Source organism: Heterostelium album, assembly GCF_000004825.1.
Source record: "Heterostelium album PN500 unplaced genomic scaffold PPL_scaffold7, whole genome shotgun sequence".
In the NCBI taxonomy this organism is placed as follows: domain Eukaryota; phylum Evosea; class Eumycetozoa; order Acytosteliales; family Acytosteliaceae; genus Heterostelium; species Heterostelium album.
Genome location: NW_008805069.1, coordinates 371,945 through 396,487, shown reverse-complemented (window position 1 = coordinate 396,487; position 24,543 = coordinate 371,945). Strand labels below are relative to the sequence as shown.

At 34.0% G+C, this 24,543-nt stretch overlaps 5 protein-coding genes across 5 annotated transcripts; 3 read left to right on the top strand and 2 right to left on the bottom strand.

The window, feature by feature from the left end:
* Positions 1–54: 54 nt before the first annotated feature.
* On the bottom strand, positions 55–13,780 carry dnapkcs (DNA-dependent protein kinase subunit; the record flags this gene model as incomplete). The annotated part of the gene is made up of 14 exons (XM_020578350.1): positions 55–4,872; positions 4,946–5,087; positions 5,180–5,418; positions 5,528–5,932; positions 5,992–7,384; positions 7,446–7,522; positions 7,639–7,902; positions 7,966–11,815; positions 11,883–12,061; positions 12,132–12,439; positions 12,521–12,768; positions 12,990–13,110; positions 13,227–13,404; positions 13,778–13,780. 14 exons carry the CDS (start codon positions 13,778–13,780, stop codon positions 55–57), a joined length of 12,225 nt encoding a protein of 4,074 aa, XP_020431777.1.
* A 197-nt stretch (positions 13,781–13,977) lies between these two features.
* On the bottom strand, positions 13,978–18,288 carry PPL_07514 (ankyrin containing protein; the record flags this gene model as incomplete). Its single annotated transcript, XM_020578349.1, has 2 exons — positions 13,978–15,916; positions 16,331–18,288. The coding sequence occupies 2 exons, from the start codon at positions 18,286–18,288 to the stop codon at positions 13,978–13,980; spliced, it is 3,897 nt and encodes a 1,298-aa protein (XP_020431776.1).
* A 962-nt stretch (positions 18,289–19,250) lies between these two features.
* PPL_07513 (RING finger protein) lies at positions 19,251–19,852 on the top strand (the record flags this gene model as incomplete). Its single annotated transcript, XM_020578348.1, has 2 exons — positions 19,251–19,628; positions 19,826–19,852. The coding sequence occupies 2 exons, from the start codon at positions 19,251–19,253 to the stop codon at positions 19,850–19,852; spliced, it is 405 nt and encodes a 134-aa protein (XP_020431775.1).
* Positions 19,853–19,984: 132 nt separating this feature from the next.
* Positions 19,985–20,692, top strand: PPL_07512 (uncharacterized protein; the record flags this gene model as incomplete). The annotated part of the gene is made up of 1 exon (XM_020578347.1): positions 19,985–20,692. The coding sequence occupies one exon, from the start codon at positions 19,985–19,987 to the stop codon at positions 20,690–20,692; it is 708 nt and encodes a 235-aa protein (XP_020431774.1).
* Positions 20,693–22,770: 2,078 nt separating this feature from the next.
* Positions 22,771–24,480, top strand: PPL_07511 (B-box zinc finger protein; the record flags this gene model as incomplete). Its single annotated transcript, XM_020578346.1, has 1 exon — positions 22,771–24,480. One exon carries the CDS (start codon positions 22,771–22,773, stop codon positions 24,478–24,480), a length of 1,710 nt encoding a protein of 569 aa, XP_020431773.1.
* Between the last annotated feature and the right edge of the window lie 63 nt (positions 24,481–24,543).

Sequence of the window (24,543 nt, the reverse complement as noted above, 5' to 3'; positions counted from 1 at the left end):
TAAATATGAATACTTAGTGTTATTTTAATTTTGATATTTATTTATTATTTAATTTTAAATCCATGAAGACCAACCAGCCCATGCTCTGGCTAGGATGTTTGGATCTGTGGATTGATCAATGAGACAATCCACTTGTTCTTTTGCAGTTGAACAAATTTGACAAGCTTTCGCTCTGATGTTGTGTTTAGGATCACCTTTGACAACGTTTTGAATACTCTTTTCGTAGATTTGACCTTTGTGAACAGAGTTGGCAAGTTCTTCACTTGTGATATAGGCTGGATTCCATCTCTCCAATTTTCTTCTGGCAATGTCAACTTTCTCTTTAGGGAACCAAGATTCAACCGATTTGTGACCTTTACCTTGTTCTTTTCCAAGACGTGATGCCAGTTTTATCCAATCGATAAGTGGTTCCTTTACAAAGACGTCCATAGTGCTCAGGAGGAAGTCCTTGTTGTTTTGGATAGCTGTAAGAGTATGTGTCATATTGTGCGACAACAATCCAACCGAGTCCAACGGCATCAAGAAGCTGGTGAACTGACGAGTCAGACGGAATGGCATCAATTCGGGGATCGGAAGGAATTGTGTTGCCGTACCAAAAGCATGTCCGAAATCGATACCAATCAATATACCGTCTTTCTGACTGATCAAGAAGTTCTCAAGATGACGATCTCCAATACCGATGATGTAAGAACAAATGCTAAAGGTGGCGAGTGAACGTGCAAATGAATTTCTGATGAATAAATAGGATTCCGGTGATGAAGAGATCGCCCAAATACCGTTTTGTAACAGATTGGCTGGTACTTTGTCGTGTTGTTTCTCCTGCTTCTTTATGGCGTCGGCACGATCCGAGTGCATAAACATCTGTTGGTACAGAGGTCCAGCAGGTGGATTTGCCATTTTGATATACTTTCCAAAAGAGTTGATCCATTCATTGTGAATCTTGTATGCTTCCATTCTTGAAAGTGAGACATTCGATCTCTCTACATTCTGGTGAACAGCCATCTGATCCTCGATAATCTCTTTGAGCGGTTTCGTGTCGTTTAGCCACTCGATAATACCGACTTTACCAGTCATTGGAACTACCTGGTAAGTCTTGATATGTAAACCACGTTTGGAAGTGGCAGGATCACGCTTCAGTATTTCATTCATTACAAAGAACAACTGTTGAATACGCTGATCCAAACGCAGATCTTCACCACCTTTAATCAAGAATGGATAGTCTTGTTCGTCACTACCGTGTATCTTGATTCTCTTGGGTTTACGAAGCGATCCCATCACAAGTAGATTCGGATCGAACGAAGATATCTTGATGTGAATTTCCGGTTGTGGTTTGGAGGTTCCATGATATTGACCGGGTAGCTCTATTTCAGTGAGTTGATTGGAACGATCGAATTCAACAAGCCAATTACTGAAATCCTTTAGTTTCATTGTTGCGGTTGACGATGGTTTCATTGTCTTGGCCATCTTTCCTGACATGTCAGCAACTAGTTCCACCAGTTTCTTTACATCCATTTTAGCCAATTTCGATCCATCCTTACTGAAATGTTGACTATAATGATGATCCCATTCCTTTGCAAATTTAAGATTGTAGTCACCTCTGACCGTATGTGGATTGAAACAATCATTATAGATTTCAACACCCAACTTTTGAATTTCCGAGGTATTGATCGGTGTTGATTTCATCATTGTTTTAACTGTTTCCATATAGTCTTTGAATCTGTGTTCAGGATGAGTCAATCTTTCAAATTCACTGATCAACGTATCGATAAGTGGATTCTTTAGAGTTTGTTCGAGTTTGGCTGTCAACTTTTTGGCGGTCGGACCAAATTGTTCACTGCTAATCTTGAATGGGAAGTAGATTGCTTGAGGGTAGTTACTAGCGATCTCTTGGAGAATCGGGAGAATGTAAGGACCTTGTGGTGTATCGAGATAAGGGAACATCTGACTTTGCCAACGGATAAACATCCAACATGGAATCTGTTTGGTTCTCTCGACAAATTCCTTTGCTGCCTTTTCGTATTGACTGATAATTTCCAACAATCTTGGGAACTTTTCAATTGCACCTGGAATCTCTTGTTTGATGGCATTCATAATGGAATTGACAACGGACACGGCCAATCTATTGGAATCTTCAGATTGATCACCACGTCTTTGTAATTCAGTATCACAAAAGTTACCGAATTGAAGGTAAGCACTCTTTGATTTATGAGTATCATTGTTGTTGTTACTGTTGGAATCATAAAGTTGAATACTTTGACTGTATGATTGATAGGCCAATGAGAATAACTCACTTGAGAGTCTGGTGGTTGGAAGTGAGGAGAGTGAGGTCAATCCATTCTTCTTTAGATTCTCCATTACAAGGTTTGAACCTAGTTTTTGATCGAGTTGGTAGATCTCCCATTGAATGTTACCATGCAAACGTTTGTAACGCTGCAAATTATCGGGATTGTTCTTGATGGAATCTTCATCGGATTTCGACTCAACGAATTTCAGTGCCTTAATGAAACGATCGAGTGTTTCCACTTGGGTAGTACTGTTTTTTGCTTTCAGACAATAGATCTTGATGAGTGAGCTAACCAGTGGGAATGCTAGATCATTCTCTCTGGTCTTTGGATAGCTCTTGACGGCGAGACGGAAGTAAGCCTCGGAGACAATGATATTTCCAAGTTTTCTTGCACCTTTTGACATCTGGTGATAGAGTTCTGCACGTTCGCGAATCAGCAGATTCTTTACGCCATCTTCTTTAGCTTCGTCATTGTTGTTCTGTCCGATGAATCTCTCATAGATCTTCTCGAGCAAGACACTTCTGAAACTAACGAGATCGTCCCACACGAGAATATCATCGAATGACGATGGATATCTTGTTTTCCATAGTGATACCAACTTCTCCATCTTATCAACTTCAATTGCACGTTTATCATTCGTCACTAATCCCAAGAATTCTTCGACTTCCACCACCTTTTGAATGGGTTGTAGAATACGGTGTCGACTTGCCAGTGCCAGAGGATGAGTCGATGCCCATTGGTCACGGAACAGCCTGTAGAATTTCTGGATATAGTATTGTGAACGATTGAAATCGGATCTTGTGATTTCAAGGAATGCCAATTCTCCTGGGAATGACGATTCCATATATTGGTGTTGTGACGGTGTCAGCGAGCCCATGAACTGGTAGAGATCGGGCCAGTTTTCCTTCACCTTCAAACTGTATTGCAAAAAGTGAGACATCATCTCGTGACGAGTTGCTTCATCTTGTTCTTCGAATACCGATTGCGGACCACCTGGATAATAGGCGATAAAGTTTGCTTTCAAATTGCTCCACTCTCTGAGTGACTCGTAGCATTGTAGACGTCCGTTCTCCCAGAGCGACGTCTCGCGTGCCGATGGTGTAATGGCAAGCTGACCGGATTCCAACGCTGCCATACCGTCGTCGTATGCTTTGAGTACGGCAACCCAATCGTTTGAAAGTTCTGCTTCCAACGCGCGTTTGGTATATGGTAACTCACCCATTTGTCGTTCCAACAGTCCCAGTACGATATCCTCTTCTTTCAGCGCGTGATACAACTCACGAAGATGATCCCAAGATTCACTGATAGTCGCTTGGTTCTGTGCGTATTGTTTCGACGATGGTTTAGTTGGAAGCAATGACTCGATGATTGATTCAATAACAATGATACCCATCGGATGATTTCCACTGGCGTTCGATGCACTCGCGATACTGGCGGGTGACGGTGTCAACTCGAGATTCTTCTCCACAATCTTCAACAGACTGAGAATGAGTGCAGAGTTGGTAGCGTTAGAATCGATAATCTTTTCAATCGATTGCTTACAGCTGCTCTTGAATTTGTTGACTTGGTCACGTGGGCAATGTTGATAGATAGTTGTGAACAACAGTGAGAATACAGAGGTACCGACATGGTGATCCATTTGACACAACGATTGAAGTGGACGTAGAATTTCCTGTAGTTTAATCTGGATGTCTGGAAGTTCACCGGAACGATATTTACGGAACATTGTCACTTGATTCTCACGAGCTTGTTTGGCACGCGACATCAATTCATCCCGATCCTTACTCTTCTTTACGGCCAGCCTAGCGAAAGCAGCATTTCTCTCACCGTCAGTTCGATTGTCCTTCTTCTTGAATCGGTTTCTCATCTCCATGACACGTGGATCAATATTGGCCGGTACCTTGAAAGTTCCAGCTTTATCCTCAGGCTTATTGTTTACAGTTCTCTTGTTGCCAGCTTTACCAGATTGTGAAGAATCGGGAGCGGAGCCAACACTGAATGTTGTCGATGTTGTTGCCGAAGAAGATTGTTCTTGTGAAGATGATAGCTCCGAGTAGGAAGAAGAAGATCCCGACGGGTAGAACTGACTGAATGACGATTGTGTCAGTGAGAACATCGGCAGCTGAGTTGCACGCGGTCCAAAGTTGTCGCCATCGAACGTAGGGAGCTGTGAAGATTCTTCATCGAGTTGCGATGAACTGAACAGTGGATTCATATTGGATGTACGGTTTTGCCACGATGCGTCTAGATTGTACTCACGGAACGTACATTCAGAGAGTGGTTTGTCAAACAGCAGCTTTGTGAAATCCGACGATCTCGTACACAACTGAAGTAGCAAACTACAACAATAGCCGAGCCATTGTGATTCCGTTTCCTTGGTATACATCTTCTCAAACAGTTGCATCAATCGTTGAACAGTGGACAGCGACAACTCCTTACTGGTATCCCAGAATTCCAACAGCTTTCTCTTTACCGCTTCGGAATCATCTGACAAACCTATCAATAAAGTCAATCTAATTTGATTCTGATCGATTACATCTTTCTCAAGATAATCATGTATCCACATAAAGATATCATAATACAATAACTAAACAATAACAAAAACATATACATTAGCAAATATTATATTTATCAATATATATTATAAAATAAACACTTACTCTACATGTTTCATTTGGACTTTGATTGAAACGACAATCTAATAAAAGATTGATAATTTGTAAAAGTGTTTGATCGGTTGTATAGTTATTCTTTATCAATTTGAATAGAATCTTTAGAATGATAATTTGTGTTTGTTCTTCTCTGTAATAATTAATTAAATGGATGATGTATGAATGATTAGTTAGTAAGTTAAAGTAAACATGTTTGTAATGTTTAGTTTTGTTTAACATTACCTTATTCTAATAAGACTATCTAGATTTGCAGATTTCAATTTGATAAATAACTCTGGTATATCATCAGCAATCCAATATATGACATTGAATGCAACCAATCTAATCTCATTAGACAACTGCGGTAGGATATTGAGTAGTTTAAGTTGGAATTGAAGAATGAACGATGGATGATGTAATCCAATAAAGTATAGACAATTCAATGCTCTTTGATAATCACTTTGACTAAGGAAAGAAGATATCTATAGATAGTAGTAGTAGTTATAAAAGAAAATGAATGATTAGTTGGTTATAATTAACTATTAATAACAATTGTTATATGTTATGATTAAATATAAATATATAACTTACCTTATCTTTTAATAATTTCTCAAATACAGATTGAATGTTATGTTTATGATTGAATTGTAATATCATACCACAGATTTCAGAGGCAGCATCGTAGAGTTCTTTGTACTCTGTCAGACAATCGATTAGAATTTGATAGAATTTGAATTCAGAGATTTCACTATCGTTCTCTTTATCGTAGGCAGCATAACCGTTACTCAACAATATCGATAGTTGAATGAGTGCTGTCGATCGAACTTGTCTTGCTTTACTCTTAAAGTTTGTAACGGGTGTCGCCAATGCTTCGACAATCGACTTCTTCTCTACGCTAAACAAACCTTTCCATCTCTCAACAAACAACTTTAGAATATTCAAATTGTTTCTCAAGATTTGTCTATCTGCACAATAAGAGTTTTGTATTAAGAAATTCTAAACCAACAAGTTAGTAATTAGTTGATATTTGTATAATATTGATGTATTGTACATACGATGAATTTAGATATATTTGATTTTGATAATGTATCTAATTGATCTAGTTTTTGATCTTGGTAGATGTTTGGCCAGCTTAGGAGTAGCATTGCAATGTCACGAATGAAGTAGTGAATACCTTGACCACCGGTTTGGTTAGAGATGACGTATTCAATGAGAATAGGTGTCCATTGTTTGTGATAGCGATAAAAGTATTGTTGTCGGTTGATTATCACCTTCAATATGAAGATAAGAATATTTGGATGAAGATTAGTGTCATTCTTTACTTTGAGATACAACTCATTCATCCATTTCGGCATATCGTTAGGTGATTGATCTATCGACTCTCTGAATCTCTCTTGATAGATATCGATAATCTTCAACATCGGTTGCATCGAAGGATTACTATTGATCTTATCAAGTTCAATCGGCATATTCATTGCACTTGCAACAATCTTTAGATTGTTATTATTTGAAGTTGTTGTAGTAGAAGTAGAAGTTGTTGATGAACTAGTATCTACATCTAAAGATTGAGATAAACTACTATCTTGAAGATATTGACTAGATAGATATTTGAGGTCGCGTGACTGACTGTTGGCGACAGCGCTACTGAGTTGACTGGAGATTTGGAAGTTTGTTTCCGGTTCAAAGTTGTATTGTTGTTCGAGATCGATGATGTTCTCCCAGAGATATTCATTCTTCTCTTTGTTCTCCTTGAAGAAGAATACGTGGAAGAATGTTTCTTTGGTTTGTGTGGTGGCGACGACGCTCGCCAACGCCGAGTAGGCGGCACCGTGATACTTGGTGGCGAGTACACGTGTTACATGTTGTTCATCGGTTGCCAACTTCTCAGATTTAGCAAGATGTGCTGCTTTCATAATGGCTGCTGTCAATTCCGTGCCTTTGGCATCGTGTTTGTCGCCTGTAAAGTAAGGGTTGACTTGGTCACGTATGACAGTGGCTGGCAACGACTCGTAGAACTGTTGGGTCAGTTTGAAACAACAGATCTTCTCTACCACCGATGATTTACGTTCGATTGCAGTCGCTAGGTACTTGGGTGCAAGCGGTTGGATGATAGACATCAACGATGAAAGATGCTGAGCAAACAACTGAATGAGAACCTGTTGTTTCATGTGACCGATGAGAGGAACACAGAACTTGTCGATCAACGTTATCTTTAGTTCATCTTGATAGTCGTTACTCATAAACATAGCAAAGCAATGAGAGAACACTTCCTTGGCTTGACTGTCATTAGTACGAACAATGAATCTCTCAATCGACTGATTGATATGAGTGATATGACTGTGATCTTGTTCCTTCAACACCTGCAACAAAGTATCGATAATCATTGGATTACAAGTAATCTCCAAAGTATTTAAAAATCTTTCAATCGTAGTAATATATTCATTATAACTATAATTGATTTGTTAGAATAACATAGTTAAATCTATCTTATCTCATCATTAATACTTACATTGGTGATCCTTTTGTTAAATCTTTAGATGAAAGTGGGAAGTCATATACTACAATCTCATTAAGTTTCTCTTGAATCTATTAAGTTTAATTAATAAAGTTAATATCGTGTTATGTTTGATTGTTAAGATATATTGATTGATTGAATGATTATTGTTGTTGTAGTTGTAGATGTTGTTGTTGTTTTTACTTACTAAATTATAATTATGATGCTTTGGGAATAATAATAAATCGGGTAATAATACAAGTGCTTTGTTCTTAAATGCCAAAGAGTTGGATCTATTGAGATAGTTGATTAATAGTTGATATACAAAGTCATAACCTTCTTTAGTTTCAAAGAATGTTGGTGTATCGATATTAATCAAATTCTTTGTGAATTCAATGATGTTTTCTTTGTCAGTTGTCTTTCCAACATCTTTAAGAAGATGTGATGATATCTTTATAAGGAATGGTATCATCTATATAAATAAGGGAGTTAGTAATTAATATTTATAATAACTATCTATTTTTATTATACTTACAATTGATTTCATATCATTCTTCTTTGATTGCTTATCAGTTGTGTTATTAAATTGTATTGTTTGTTTGTATATACAGATGTCATTGAGTATAGTATCGATATGATTGGTTTGAACGATTCTATCGATGAATAGCGGTGAGAACGATTCAAAGTTCTTTGAAATGTATTCAATCAACTCGGAATGATATGTCTTGTAAAAGTTTGATTGATGTTCAATTTGTTTTTGTTGTCTCTTTTCTTCTTCTTCTAATTGTTTATCAGTTATTGTTGATGATGTTGTTGTAGTTGTAGTGGTCGATTTAGTTAATACTTTAATTGGTGGTAACAGATATTCTAGTAATTTAGATGGTTGAATATGACCTGTCGATAATATGAATACCAATATCTCTTTGTAGACAATGAGATGAGCGGGTGTGATGTTATCGACATGCTCATTCAAGTAGTCAAACAATGTCGATGTCATTGCCGGCAACGATAGCTTGGCAAACTTCAATGTTACATCGAGTATCGATTGTTTCTGAAGTATATTATATCCATTTATCAAACTAACAAGACGGTCTGTTCCTTCGGTTGTAATCAACACTCCTATCTCTCCTAGATTACAACTGCTGCTACTAATCATCTCTCCTAGATAACCTATTAAAGTATCACGATATTTATCACCTTGATTAACAATCAATTGACAAACACGATCCACTATCAAGTTCAAAGGTAATTCATTAACTTGTTTGTTGTTACCGCTGTTGCTAGCGTTGTTGTTGTTGTCAATAGTTCTATAGCCAACAACTGCAGGTGTCAATAGACTAACACCGACAACTCGTAGCAATTGTAAACCACCGGTTTCCATTACCTGTGAGTAGTTATACTTCTCTAGCAACATTGAGAAGAGAGCATAGACATGTTCGAGTGTCTGACACTTTAGCGTCATGAATTGGTCTATCTCACGTGGAGTAAGCGATGCCATTGCCGGATGACTCTGATCCACCAATGCATACTCACTCAAAAACACATAGAATGCATTACTTATGATTCGCGACGAACCGTCTTTAGAGATGGCAACGGGATCGGTAAATCCTTCACCGAAATACCATATGTACACTGCCAACGATGCCTGTAGACGTCGCATCCAGAATTCAACATGTCGATGATTGTTGCCATCGAGCTTGGGTGGCATAGCACTTGCGGTTTGTGGTGGTTCTGCCATCTTTATCAGCGCAGCGAGTCCATGTTGTTTCACTTGATGTTGTATCCAAATGTTGGCGCGCTTCTGTCCGGGAAGCAGCTGAACTACTCTGCCAAACAGTGCGATCGAAGTGAATCTAACGCGACGCTCCATACGTCCAACCTCGCCGAATACCCAACCAACGAAATCCGCGAGATCTTTGTGCTCTCTACGATTGTTATTGGTGCGATTCAACAGCTCCGCTCGTCTCTCTATGACACGGACAACGGCGTCGATAACCGCCTGCAGTTTCTCACCGACTTCCACTTCGAGAGTAGTGGTGTCGTCTCCTTCATCTGCAACAGCGCCACACAATCTCATTGACAACAGTACTTGATGTGCGATCTCAAAGAGGAAGACACTAATGAGATTGTCGTCTTCTCGCATCACGCGAATCAGCGAGAGTAACGACGCTGCTGCTCCCATTCTCGTCTGTGCTGAAGGATGTGCGGCAAGTGAGTAGACACGCTTCAGTAATGACTTGAAATTGAAAGCGGATCTTGCTTCGTTGGCTGTTGATTTCGTTGTTGGTGCATGCTTGAGTGACCACGATGCGAATTCACCGAGGGCACGCGCACCAAACTCACGAAGTGCACCGTCCTCACCGTTGACAGCGTCGATAATCGAGTTGAGCAATGCCATTGTTTCATCGTTCTCAGCACGAACATTCTTGGTAAACCAATGAACCAGTTGCATAATTAACGGTGAGAATAACTGTCTTGCTACGACCTCAACGTCGACAGCCAATCTCAGCAACGCTGGAAAGACACGACGATACAACCTATGGAAAGATCCACCGCTATTCGTTCCAACCATATACAAAACGATGGAGTGAAGCAACTCACATGCAACTACCTTGGTTTGTCGATGTGTTGAACGTGTTGCCAGCGTAACGATTACAGGCAATACACTGTCGAGATAGATTGAAACACCATTGAGATCACCCAGTGGAATCTGAAGTTGAATACGCGAGATTGTATCCCAGGCGACGCCACTCTCTGTGCCCGGCGCCATCAAGTTGACGCTACCCATCAAATGGTAGTTCTGTCCACCGAGCTTACCGAGAATTCTTATCACCCTAGTTTGCATCTCCTCGACAACGGTCCGCTGTGCCAGCAGCTTAGGATCTACGAAATCAATGGATTTAGTATTCATCCTCGGTGCAGCGCCACGTCCCATCAACATGCCAGTTTTCGAGTTGGCCGATTCCTGGTTGGAGCTGGAGGTATTGGTTGTAGAGATTAAAAAGTAGTCGGACAGTGCCGGCAGTATAGCATAAAGATGAGCATCCACTTCCTCAGGCAATACACTCAGCCAATATTCAATGGTATTCAGACCGACGTGTCCGAGTTTCAAATAGGAAAGACCCAATCGGAAGGCAGTGGAGAGCGTCGGAATCAACACTGGAATATTCACCAATTGCTTTGGCACCGAGAGCAGCAACTGGATCACCGAAGCAAGCAGCTCATCTTTATATTGCGTTGAGGCAGCTTCCACCTCCTTCAAGAACTTGGCAAACAGTTTGAAACAATTTCTCTTGTTTTCTAACTCGTCTGCCGGTATTGAACTTTTACCACTGTCAATCTCCATACTATCATCCTCTCCACCATTGGCATCTAAAGAAGATGATTTGTTTGATCCATCGATGAATCCGAAATAATTGACTTTCTTGGCAACCTTTAATAATACATGTAGTAATTTGTAGAATCCAGAGATAAGAGGATACTTTCTCGAGCCAAAGATGATCTCTTTGCCAAAGATATAGATCCAACGAGTCAACAAATTCGTATGTTGTCTTGCAAGGAATAACTTTGAGAATTCCACAAGATTCAAGAACAACTCTATATCCTTGGGTGTTGATGGTTTCAGCGTATCCTCACCAATATTAAACAATCCATCCTGTTGTTGATCTTCCATAGTAACATCCTCTTCTTCTTGTTGTTCCTCCTCCTCCTTTTCCTCTTCTCCACCTTTGTCTTTATCTTTAACCTGTTGTTTCTTTAACTCTTTCTCTTTCTCCTGACGTTCTTCTTCCTCCTCTTTAGTCGAATAACTCAAGTCCAATTTACGAATGAAAGTTATCATTGTTTGAACTATTTCATTATAAAGTAACTGTATAATATCTTCGGATGTTGATATCGAAATACTATCTTTCTCTTTCTCTTTTTCTTTTTCACCTTCTTCTTGTTTTACTTGTTGTACAACATGTTGTTCCACTTCCATTTGAATACCACGTGAAATATCAGATGGTTTCGGATGCAATAGATGATACCACACCTCTTTGTATACTTCATACCAAGGTGTGTCACCGGTGTTTAGATGTGGGAGTAACGCTTCGTGTGGTTTCGAGAAGGTGATCAGTAAACCTTGTCTTACAATACGTCCGAGCAGCGTCTTTAAAAACTCTGGTCTATGATAGAGCGATGATAACAACCTATTGACAGCACTATAGTATCGCTCACGTTGCACCGTAAATAAGTATGGGAATATAATGAAATAGGTTGCAACTGCCTGTTCCAAATGCTCCATATACCAATACTCTATATCTTTAATCTCAAACAAAATATTTGAGAAAGCATTGATAAAACTTGATAAATGCATAACTATTTCATCTATATTCTCTAGTTTACTAAAAATTATACCATTATTAGTAACTTTAACATACATCATTTCTATCTATATATAAATTTACTTACACAACCATTAATTTCTCTGAAAATTTGAATAGTGAACCGAGAAGTGATTTCAATTCCCATTCTCCGATGAATGCTTTTACGGGTGCTGCGAATCTACCACAACCACGAATGGCAATCGAGATATCAAATGGTGTACTATTGTTATTTTCAAAGATAGAATAAAACTTTCTAATGAAATACTATAGTTTTACATATTAATAATAATAATCTATAAGTTTGTTATTATATATAGTTGTTAGTTATACTTACTTTGAATGTTGCTTGATCACTTTCTATACTACGATTACCGACGGTTAGTTCGTTTGCTATTTGCTGAAGGAATGAATCGATTGTGTTGAATGCAAGATCACGATTCTTCTTGTTGATATGTTTACACCATTCCTCGAGACGAGCAAAGAACTTCTCACTCTGCTCCGTTAGATACTGTTTGAAAAGCGAGGTATGTCTTTGTACAACCATCATTGCCGCTCTAGGAATATCGAATCTCTGACTCGATGAAACTGGATCCAAACATATATAAAGATATTGATATAATAATTGTACATTCTTTGATGATCCTATATATAAAAAGATAATTATTAGTTCAAATTTGATAAACGACTTTAGAATAACTTTAGACAAATAAACAACAAACATACCAGAAATGAAATCAGATGAAAAGTTTAATAATAAACTATTTAAACCGAGGAGTGATGATTTGATGAGAAAAGTCTCTGGTGTCTTTGACTTTAGCTGACTACCGAGTGTCTCCATGAATATCGATATCAACTGGGCACTCTTATCAAACATGATTCCAGTGAAATACTCTGTGAACAATCCAACGGTTTCCAGCAACTCTGCTTTAACTGTTTGTGTTAACTTTCCACATGTAAATTGTAATAACAATCTAATTAATATTATTATGTTGGTTGGTTAGTTAGTTCATATATATTTGTTATTGTTCAACAAAGCATAATAATACTTACAAATCGGACATCTCTCTTACACCGAAAACTTCGGGATTGATATTGTCTGTCAGTTTCATGTGGAGTATCTTTTGGATCGGTTCGAATGTCGCCGCCTGAACGGTGGGTGATTGATCGCGTCGGAATAGAGAGATGCAGATACTCTTGATCGGTACGACATAGTCGGCCACTTGCAACTTGAACGATTTGATCAGTTTCGAGATGAGGTTGAGTATACTGGTTTTCAGCTTGATCATATCCTTGGTGTTTATTAGCACCGAACGCTCTAGGAATTTGAGGAGGTTGTGATCACCGTGGAACAAGAGCGACGCTGCCACTCCGATTTCATCCTCTGCCAACTCTTTCAGCACGACATTCGAGAGTTGTTCAATCAACATACCATCTTTATCGATTGCCGAGAAGTTATTACTATTTCCACCACTAGCACTGGTTATAGCAGCAGTGGCAGTAGTAGCAGTAGTAGAAGTAGAAGTAGTACCACCAACCGACTGATGTAATTTAACTAGATATCCATCAATTCTTTGATAGATACTATCAACATTATTCATATTTTTAAACTATAAATAAATAAAATATATAAAAAAAATAATAATCTAAGGTAAAAGTAAAAAAAAAAAGAAAAAGATAATTTAAATAAAAAAATTTTGTTTTTTCTTCAAAGATGATTGATGATCATCAAAAAATCTGAATATCCTTTTTTGGTTGTGGGAACTTTCACCAAAGTGTTTTTTTTGAATAAAACCACCTTCATTTCAATTTGATTTAAATCATAACCATCATTTCAATCTTTGATTTTCTTGATAAAGAAGTATATTATTTTAAATATAAATAATTTTATAAAAAAAAGTATAAAAGCGTACATCTACGTTGATCAATCAAATCAAAAAATACTACCGATTAACATATAAAATATGTGAATAATTTAAATACCATTTTACAATCCTTATTCTTCTGCGTATCTTCACATACCGACAACACTTTAAGCTTGGAATATGCACAATCTGTACTGTTGAAGTACCGCTCTCCGCGACACCCATGGATAAAAGAGATGTTTTCTATACTACTAAAACAAATGTGATTAAATATCTCTGTTTTTATTTATTAATTTTAAAATAAAATACAATCTGGTGTTAAATTGATTTTCTTTTGAATATGGTCATCAGTGTTTTTGAAATATCAGAATATTCTTTTTTGGAATTTATGATCTTTTCAAATTCCTTTAGTTCGACCAATGGGAAGTCGAACTTGTCCAAAAGGAATTCAATCATTTCGATATCATCTTCTTTTAAATAATTCTCAAGAGATTTCTCCAAAGATATTTGATGACCAAACTCTGGATGTTTCTCCAAGAGGTATTCAATCATTCCCATATGTCCAGATTTGATGGCTGCTGATTGAAAAGCATTGAATGAACATTGACAATCACTTCTGTTTTCATAGAGCCATTTTACAAGTTGGAACTGTAATCCTCTTATCGCATACTCCATTGACTCTTCATTGAACACACCTTGAATATTGTTGTTGTAGAACCATTTGATCATCTTAAGATATCCATGGTAAAATGCTGTTGTGATACAATCATTGTCAAAATCATCGATAGTACAAAGATTCTGATTGATAATAATGTCAACCAACTCTGAATTATCGTTTCTAACTGCATATCTAATTACAAAATCCCAATCGATTATAAAGTTCTTCGATAACCAATTGATTGTTTTTGCATCTCCTTTGTTAATAACTATCAAGCTAAGTATTTTCAAAGTTGAAATCTCAGTTCTGTTTTCTCGCAACCATTTCATTGTTTCGAAATGACCGTTCTCGATGGCATTTAAAATAGCTTGTTCTGTACATCTTACAGTTGGATGATTCTCATGCAACCATTTAATCATTTCCAAACTGTGGGTTTCTGATTTATTCTTTACTCCATAATCTATTGCATCTTCACTTGGTTGTTCATTTCGTTTTTCAAACAACCATTTGGCGAGTTCTAAATGACCATAGCGAATAGCTTCTTTGATTGATTGTTGAGATTGAAGTACATTACTTTGATTCTCATATAACCATTGTATAACTTCAATATGACCTTTACGAGACACATCACGAATTACTGATGTATTACAACCTTCAGTTCGATGTTGTTGTAACCATTTGAGAACTTCTAAATGGTTGTTGATTGCTGCATTGTTCATAGAATACACACTTGCTTTGACAGTTGTATTTTCATTCAACCATTTCAAACATTCGATATTTCCTTTTGATGCTGCATAATCGATTGGTGACCATAGTGATTCTCTGATATTGTGTTGGTGTAATAGCTTTGCAATTTCCAATTGATTGTAAACGATTGAATAGTCAAACAATGTACCATTATGTTGTGGAGTTTGTTGGATACCGAGAGGTTCATTGATATCAAGGAGATATTGAACGACATGGAGATGTCCACCTTTAATTGCGCCATAATATAAATATCGTTCAGCTTTATCATCAGATATATTCTCGAACAGCCATTCAATGATATCGATTCGACCTATCTTTGCTGCATAATAAAAAATAGATTTATAACCATAGAGGTAGTCAAATTCTTTATGATCAGACATAGCCAGTTTCTCGTTGAGATACTTGATCATTTCAATATCACCAGAGAGTGGTGATTTGCTAAATGCAGAACGGTAATCCAAACTCTTCTTTTCAAACTCTGTACACATGTGTTTGACCATTTCTAAACTTCCTTGTTTCGCTGCATCACGTAAGATTATATCGAAATTAATTATGTTACCAGATACAGGTTTAACCAACTCCACCAAATATTTTAGCATCTCGATGTTTCCACTTTTGATTGCTGCTCTAAATGTATCATTAACATCATTACTACCAATAGAATTATCTGTATAATAGAGTTTAAGTTCATTTAAATATGAATTACCAGCCATTACTCGTGGATTCTCAATAACATCTGACCATCCATATCTATCACCACCAATAACATTATGTATACTCTTAACATGTTTGAATATTAATTTATTTAAAACACAATTGTTAAATATCTTTAAGAATTTATCTTTTTCCATTCTATTCGAAATAGTAAAGAAAAATAGAAATAAAGAACAAAACTAACAAAAAAAAAAGTTATATGTTTTTTTATCATGAATTTTTTTTAACCGATCGTCAACAGTTCGGTTTTTGTTTTAATTTTTTTTCTATTAATACATCATATCATACCTATTAAAAGTGCAGCGTGTTTCTAATCAAATTATATTAGTTATGATTGATCAACAATAAAATAGATTTATTACTAGTAGAATAGCAAAGAAAAATTGTAACAAGTGATAGGGAGGTATTTCGATATTTTGTTAGTTTATAGCATACACTTGTATGTAATGTGTTTGTACTTTTTATTGATGTATAGAGTGTTGTCATTCTACAATCAATTCTTATCTTACTAACTGATCTTGATTTATCACCAACAGATGATAGGTAACTTACTGAAAGCCAGATCTGGAATGAATTTCGAATTTGATTTTCTTTTGAATATGGTTATTCAAAAGTGTTTTTGAATTATCAGATAGTGTTGAGGATTTTATCTTCTTTTGAAATGCCTTCAGTTCATCCAATGGGAAGTCGATCTTGTCGAAAAGGAATTCAATCATTTCGATATCATCATTTCGAAAATACATTTCCAAGCATTTGGTTAAAGATGTTTGATGACCAAACTCTGGATGTTTCGCCAAGAGGTATTCAATCATTCCCATATGTCCAGTTTGGATGGCCGATTGAAAACCTATGCTAGAACATTGACAATCACTTCTGTTTTCATAGAGCCATTTTACAAGTGGGAAATTCATTGCTCTAATTGAATTCTCCATTGACTTGTCATTGAACACACTTTGGATTTTATTGTTGTGAAACCATTTGACCATCATGAGACTTAAAAAATGAAATGATGATGAGCTATAATTATTTGCAATAGAATCGATAGTAACGAGATTCTTTTTGATAATAATGTCAACCATTTCTGAATTATCTTTTCTAACTTCATTTTTAATAATTTTATTCCAATCGATATTAAAGTTCTCTGATAACCAATTGATTGTTTCTTCATCTCCTGTGTAGATATTATTCAAGTTCAACTGTTTCAAACTTGAAATATCAGTTCTGTTTTCTCGCAACCATTTCATTGTTTCGAAATGACCATTTTCGATTGTATATAAAATTGTATTTTCTGTAAATCCTACTGGATGATTCTCATGCAACCATTTGATCATTTCCAAATTGTGAGTTTCTGATTCATTCATTGCTAGTAAACCTACTGCAAATGGAGATGGTGGCTCATTTCGATTTTCAAACAACCATTTGGCGAGTTCTAAATGACCATAGCTAATAGCTTCATAGATTGATAGTTGAGATTGAAGTACATTACTTTGATTCTCATATAACCATTGTATAACTTCAATATGACCTTTACGAGACAAAGCGCTAAATATATCATCACTACAACCTTCAGTTCTGTGTTGATGTAACCATTTGAGAGCTTCTAAATGGTTGTTCATTGCTGCATTGCTCATAGCATTCACACTTGCTTTGACAGTTGTATTTTCATTCAACCATTTCAACATTGAAATATTTCCATGTGATGCTGCATAATCAATTGGTGTCGATTGTGATTCTCTGATATTGTGTTGGTGTAATAGTTTTGCAATTTCCAATTGATTGAAAAATATTGATTCGTCAAACAATGTGTTATGATCGGGATGTGAAGTTTGTTTGATAGGTTCATTGATATCGAGTAGATATTGAACGACATGGAGATGTCCACCTTTAATTGCACTAAGATACATGTTACTTCCTTCTCTATATTCTGATCTATTCTCGAACAACCATTCAATGATATCGATTCGACCTTTCTCTGCAGCATAGTCAAATATGAAATATCTCTTTGATTTGTTGTTGAAATCACAATTCTCCAGTTTTTCGTTGAGATACTTTATCATTTCGATATCTCCAGAGAGTGGTGATCTAACGAATGCAGGATGGAAATTCAATCTCTTCTTTTCAAACTCTGTACATATGTGTTTGACCATTTCTAAACTTCCATATATGACTGCATCACATAGTATCATATCGAAAATACTTCGGAAGAAAGGTGACGATACTGATATTGGTTTTGCCAAATCCACCAAATATTTCAATATCTCGATGTTTCCAGTTTTTATTGCTGCTTTAAATATATCATTTGCTTGTAAACTACCAATAGAATGATCTTCATAATAGAGTTTAAGTTCATTTAAATATGAATAACCAGCCATTACTCGTGGATTCTTAATTAGATCTGACCATCTATATCTAACACCACCAATAACATCATGTATACTCTTAACATGTTTGAATATTAATCTATTTAAAACACAATTGTTAAATATCTTTAAGAATTTATCTTTTTCCATTATATTTGAAAAAAACCGAAGAATTTGTGATAAACAAATGATTTTAAAGTCAGTAATCAAAAAACTTTCGCTAAAAAAAAAACCAGTGGTTCAAAAACAACTATAAATATGCCAGATCTGTATAAAAGGTTTTATTTCGATCTCTATAATATTATCGATTATTTTTTAAATGTACTGTCACACTCGAACGATCTTGTATGTTTCTATTCTTGAGCGGCAGCGTCATGCTATAATATAGCATTGGTCAAGTCTATAAATTGCATTCCAACGTCAATCTAACCAAACTTTGTGGTAGCCATGTTCACTCGCTTTGCCAATTTAAACAACTTAGACTATACAATGTCTCGACTAACAATCTACCATTCACATTAAAGCTGAATGAACAATCATAATCATAGTGCTTATGCTGCTATCATATCGAAATATCTAGATAGTATATTGTATTTTACTTGTCATCTCATCTGTACGTCAAGACCAGTTAGTAAGATATTCTATTAAGACAAAACTTTAAATATATTACATCACTACGCACATTACTTACAAACTCTGCTATAAACTTTAAACTAGCACAATATTGAACTTATAAAGTAATCTATTTACTAATCTCGTTCGTTATTCTAAACACATACTGTTTGATATCTCTTTTATAATAATGGTAATTATATAATATAAAAGTATTAATTATCTTTTTTTTTTTTTTTACAAAAGTATTTATTAAAAAATTAAACATCTAAGTTTTTATTATGACAAACCACACACAACTTATGCTTCAGAAAATAAATATTTTTATGATTCAAAATCAATGATATACATCTATGTCTGTGTTTATCACAATTATCATAGTCTTTTTAACTTTAATAGTATTTTCAAGTATTTATTGATAAACAAAAGTTTTTAGAAATGTTTAAAAACTGATAATAATATTAATAATCGATACTAATATTTAACAACTTGACAAAGATATGTTTAAAAAGTTATTTAGTAATACAAAAGAGGAAGAGATTGCAAAACTGAAACTAGAGATGGCTACGCTAAACGAAGAGATAGTTAAAATGAACGAAGAGAAGAATGGTCATTTAAAGATGATACAGGATCATATGAATAAACCACCATTTTGGCAGGTTTCCAAAGAGGAGTTGGCAAAGATGACCACCGATGAACTAACGAATCTCAGCTCCGTACTCACAAAGAAGTCTTCAGAGATAACAAAGATCATCAGTGAACGAAATCTCTGTATAGTCTGTCAAGAACGTTCGAGAAACACTCTCTTTTCACCGTGTTTACATTACAACTGTTGCAACACGTGCGCAAATACACTCATCAAATGTCCGACATGCAGAGTAGAAATAACAAACAAACAGAAAATATTCACATAATCAACAACCCTTTGTAAATAACTATATTTAAATCATCTTGTACATTGTTAAAATTATCTATCTATCTTTGTATTTTATAGATAATAATCAACAAACATTTGTCTTTTTTTTTCGAAGAAAAAAAAATACCACACCCACCATAAAAACTTTTCTTTTTTTAGAATTTAAGATTTATGGAAAAGGAATAATCTAAAAAAAAAAATATAATTAATTATTATAAAACAAATATATATTATCATGTATTTTCAATAATTAATATTATAAATAAAATAAATATATGTAAATATAATTTGTATATAAATTTTTTAAAAAACAAAAAAATGAATAAAACACTTTTATCTGTTTTAAATAGTTGTTCTAAACAATCATTTATTAAACCAGTATCAATTCCAAAGGAATTGAAATCATATTCAATTTTAATAAATAAATCAAATATTAATAATAATAAAAATAAAGATAAAAATGTAAATACCAATAATTATCTTTTTGTAAATAATAAAAATAATAATAATATTGCAAATTATGGAAAAAGAGAAATGAGTATGATGTATACAAAAGAGAAAAATACAAATAATGAATCGTTTGTAAGTGCTTTACAAAAGTTGGTGGAATGTGATTACGATGCAATCGAATCGTACAAGATATCGATTGACCATATGTCCGACGAACGAAGTAAAGAGGTGTTGGAAGAGTATATGTTGGATCATCAACGACACATCAGAGATCTTACAGAGTTACTATGGCAGCATGGTGAGAGTGTACCGTCTGGTCCATCGTCGAAACGATTTCTATCTCGTGGAAAAGTGGTACTCGACGAGATGAGAGGTAACGACAGTGCCATACTCTCAGCAATGCATTCCAATGAAGATGACACCAACCGAGCATACGAAAGAATTTGTAACCGTTCGGATTTATGGCAAGCTTCAAGATCCATTCTTGAACGTGGCAGAGAAGAAGAAATCAAACATCGTAAAGGAATAGAAGATTTAAAATCACTATTAAAAAATAAAGCTCAAATGAATGCTTAAAAAGAATCTTTATCAATATCTTCTAATCTTTGTTTTAATAGTATCATTTTAATTTGATTTATTAGCTAAATGTCAGGTGCAATGATTGGTAGTACAGCTCTATATAATTTAAATATCATAAACTAGTAATCTTATATCTTGATTGTTTTCTAAGTGGCAGATTTAAACAAAGTCAGTTAGAACTTCGAGGTCGAATTTGGCGATGTAGCCGCAAAGTCATCAGCAACCTTGAAAGGAGACAATTAATCAATCTTTTCTCAGTGCTGTGTTTTAGCTCATTTCATATTTTAAATCTACTATTAAATAAGAAAAAAGTGTATTTTATTATATAATATAGGTATCAATAGACTAACCTAAAGATTGTCTATCTATAGATTTTTTATTATTAGATGAGGAGTCAAAAAGATTTAAAAAACAAAAATGATGTTCATTTGATATTTCTTAAGTTTCAAGTTCTTTCTTCTCTTTAGTTAATTTGGTATTCTCTAATTTTAAACCTAGTATCTCAATTTGTAGTTTTTCCACATCTTTATGGGTGGGTTTTATCAAAAATTCTTTTATCATTCTTAAAAGTATTCCTTTGTAAACTAAATATTAGAATATAATTTTTTAAATATGTTTTAGAAACAAATTTACCTTTGATAGATTCTACCAATCCAACTATTATAAAAAAGAATAATATATATTCTGATATTTTTAAAATTTTATCTATTACTAAATCTAAATCCGTCATTTATGATATAAAATAACTACTAGAAAAAAAAAAAAATAAGTTTGAATTTAATTTCAATCAAATAAAACAATTGAATAAACTTTAAAAAATAAGTTTTTAAAAAAAGATAATTAATATTTTTAAAACAAAATCCAAAAAAATGTCAATCTTGATAAAAGCAAAATTTTAATTTAAAAATTATTTAGTGTAATAAAATTAAATTTATATTCAAAACTTACATTCCCACAAAAAAAGTTAATAGGGAAGAGAATGTTACTCAGGTTTATCTATATTAAACTATACAATATTGATTTAGATTTATTGATTTTATTTTGATATAATTTTAAGGATATTCTTAGAAATAAACAATTTTATCCTTTATATTTCTTGATGAATAGCTATCGTCTAAACAAAAATTTTATTAACCTGGACATAAATGATAAATTCTCTTTCCTTTCATTTGCGCAAGAGTTTCTATTTTTGATGGTATCTTGATGAAATTTGTTGAATTTCAACTCCAGATTTGAAAATTTAAGCTTTTCATTCTCATACTTCCACTTCATTACTTCCTTTTGTAAATTTTCTATATCATCTGTTGGTTCGAATATTAATGAAATAAAATCTATATATTCATTTGAAATTAGTAAATTTATAAAATTATTTATTTGTTTTTTTTCCTTACAAATTAAAATTTCTAATCCTATTCTAAATGGAATCGTGACACACAAAGATGTAATAGAATATAACATACAGTCATCAAATTTTACTTTTTTAAAGAACAAAAGATAATAAAAAATAAGAATAGGTACTATTACTCTAAAAATACAATTTGAAATCATTTTTGATAAGTATAATTATAGTTTTAAAAAACTATATTATTAATATGTTAATGGAAATGTTAAAAAAATAAATCATTTACAACTTTGAAAATTTAGGTTCATTTTGACACCCATTTAATTTTATTTTTCAAACAATATTTAAAATTGTGTCCAACTATGATGCACAAACAAACTTTATTTTTTAAATTTTATTCAACGATGGTGTTTTTTACAAATTTAAGTTTTGCTTATTGAAAGATTAGACAAAGAAAATTTAACGTTATTTTTGATCAAATGTTGGAAGATCAATCGACCAAATATCAGTTTTAATACTTTAAAATTAATTTTATAAGTTTATTAGATGAGATCTCGATTTCGAAAAGATAATAAATTGATTTGTTAATTTTGAATTGTTCCACTGTCACCTTTTTTTCGCAAAAGCAGGTTTTTATTTTTGTTTCACAATTTTGGTTTATTTGACTTTTTACATTTGTAATTTTTTTTAAAAAATTCTTCATTGATTTTTTTTTTTTGAATGTTATAATAAAATGGATAATATAAATAATATCTGTGGAATACATAACAGGAGTCAAGAGTTAATTTGTTATGATTGTAATGTTTTGATGTGTACTGTATGTTCACCAAATCACTCGCATCATTCATACGATCATATCGATAATATTAAAGCAAATATCAATAATAATAATAATAATAATAATAATAATAATAATAGAATTAAAGATATTCAAACCAGTATTCAAACAACATTCGATTCTTTGAAATTACAAGTTGCGAAATATGAACAATTACAACAAACAGAACAAGAGATTGAAAGTAAATTCAAAGAATTACATGAATTCCTTGTTGTTGAAGAACATAGATTAAAGAAACCACTAATTGTAAACAAAGATCAATTAGAACAACAAATCGATAAACAAATCAAAATCATGAAATCATTGAACACAATCAATAATCATATCACCAATCGATCAGATTCGCAATCACAATCATCATGCTCATCATTATCAACAGATACAACAGATAACTATCAAATAACAACAATAATTCGATCGATTTCACAATGTTCAGATCACAATGAATTCATTTCATCGAACAACAATACATTGTTCTATTTCGATAATCAAAACAACAAAGTAAACAACAATGATGATCATTCACTCTTAAATTTATTACTTGAACACAATAACACAATTAAAATCAATAATAATGATAATGATGATAATCAACAATCAAAATCACAACAATATCAATTGATTGTCGATAATGATCAAATCAATACAGCCACAATTCAGATTCAATCATCATTCAGATTATCAAAGATGTCACAAGATCAAATAATATCAGCTCCATTACTACCAGTGCAACACAACCAATCATATATATTATCAACTGAAGGTCATAGAACATCAATCGTCAATATTACAGATCGAAACAACATTCATTCTAGCGCTCAGATTTTCGAAAATATCCTATCGAACGATATGTTTGACCAATCGAACTCGATTATCAATTTTGGTGACTTTATCTATATATTTGGTGGTTCGGTTATGACATCCAATCGGTTAGTAAAGTACACAATCTCTACCAAAACTTTTGTGTTCATTGATTTTAAAGGAGTCGACCTTCAGGTTGTTGTATCGGCTTGCTTTGACGGTAAAGAACATATCTATTTGTTCGACGGACAAGATAATCAAAAAACCGATATCTACAGATACAACATCAACAAAACAACGATCGAAAGATTCACAACAATCGATATGAAATCAAATTCTACAACTTTTTCATTCATCTTGAAAGATTCTATCTATCTCTTCACGCCAGCATGGGCAAAGATTGTTAGAATCGACACAAACACCAAAGTAGTATTAGACTTACCAATAGAAATCCCATACGCCAATCAACCTCGAAGACTCATGCATATATCACCTGCACCAAGATCGGCATGCACAGATGGTAAAGGCAATCTATATCTTCTATCAGTGTATGGCTTGTATCGTATCAATATTGAAAGCTATGAGGTGAAAATATTTGATAAAAGCCAAGTAAAAGGTAATATCTTTAGCCGAGATTTAATTTATCATCAATCAACAAACGGTCAGAGCTATATTTATTCAATCCAAGGAAACGGAGACAATTTTGCTTTTTCTCTAGCAAACAACCAATGGGAATTGATCAATCAAATTCGTGATAATTTACGCTCTACCAAATATCGTTCATGGTTACTTCAAATGCAATAAAATAAACCATCTTATTATTATTATTATCACGACTATTATTATTACTATTTTATTTTATTTTAT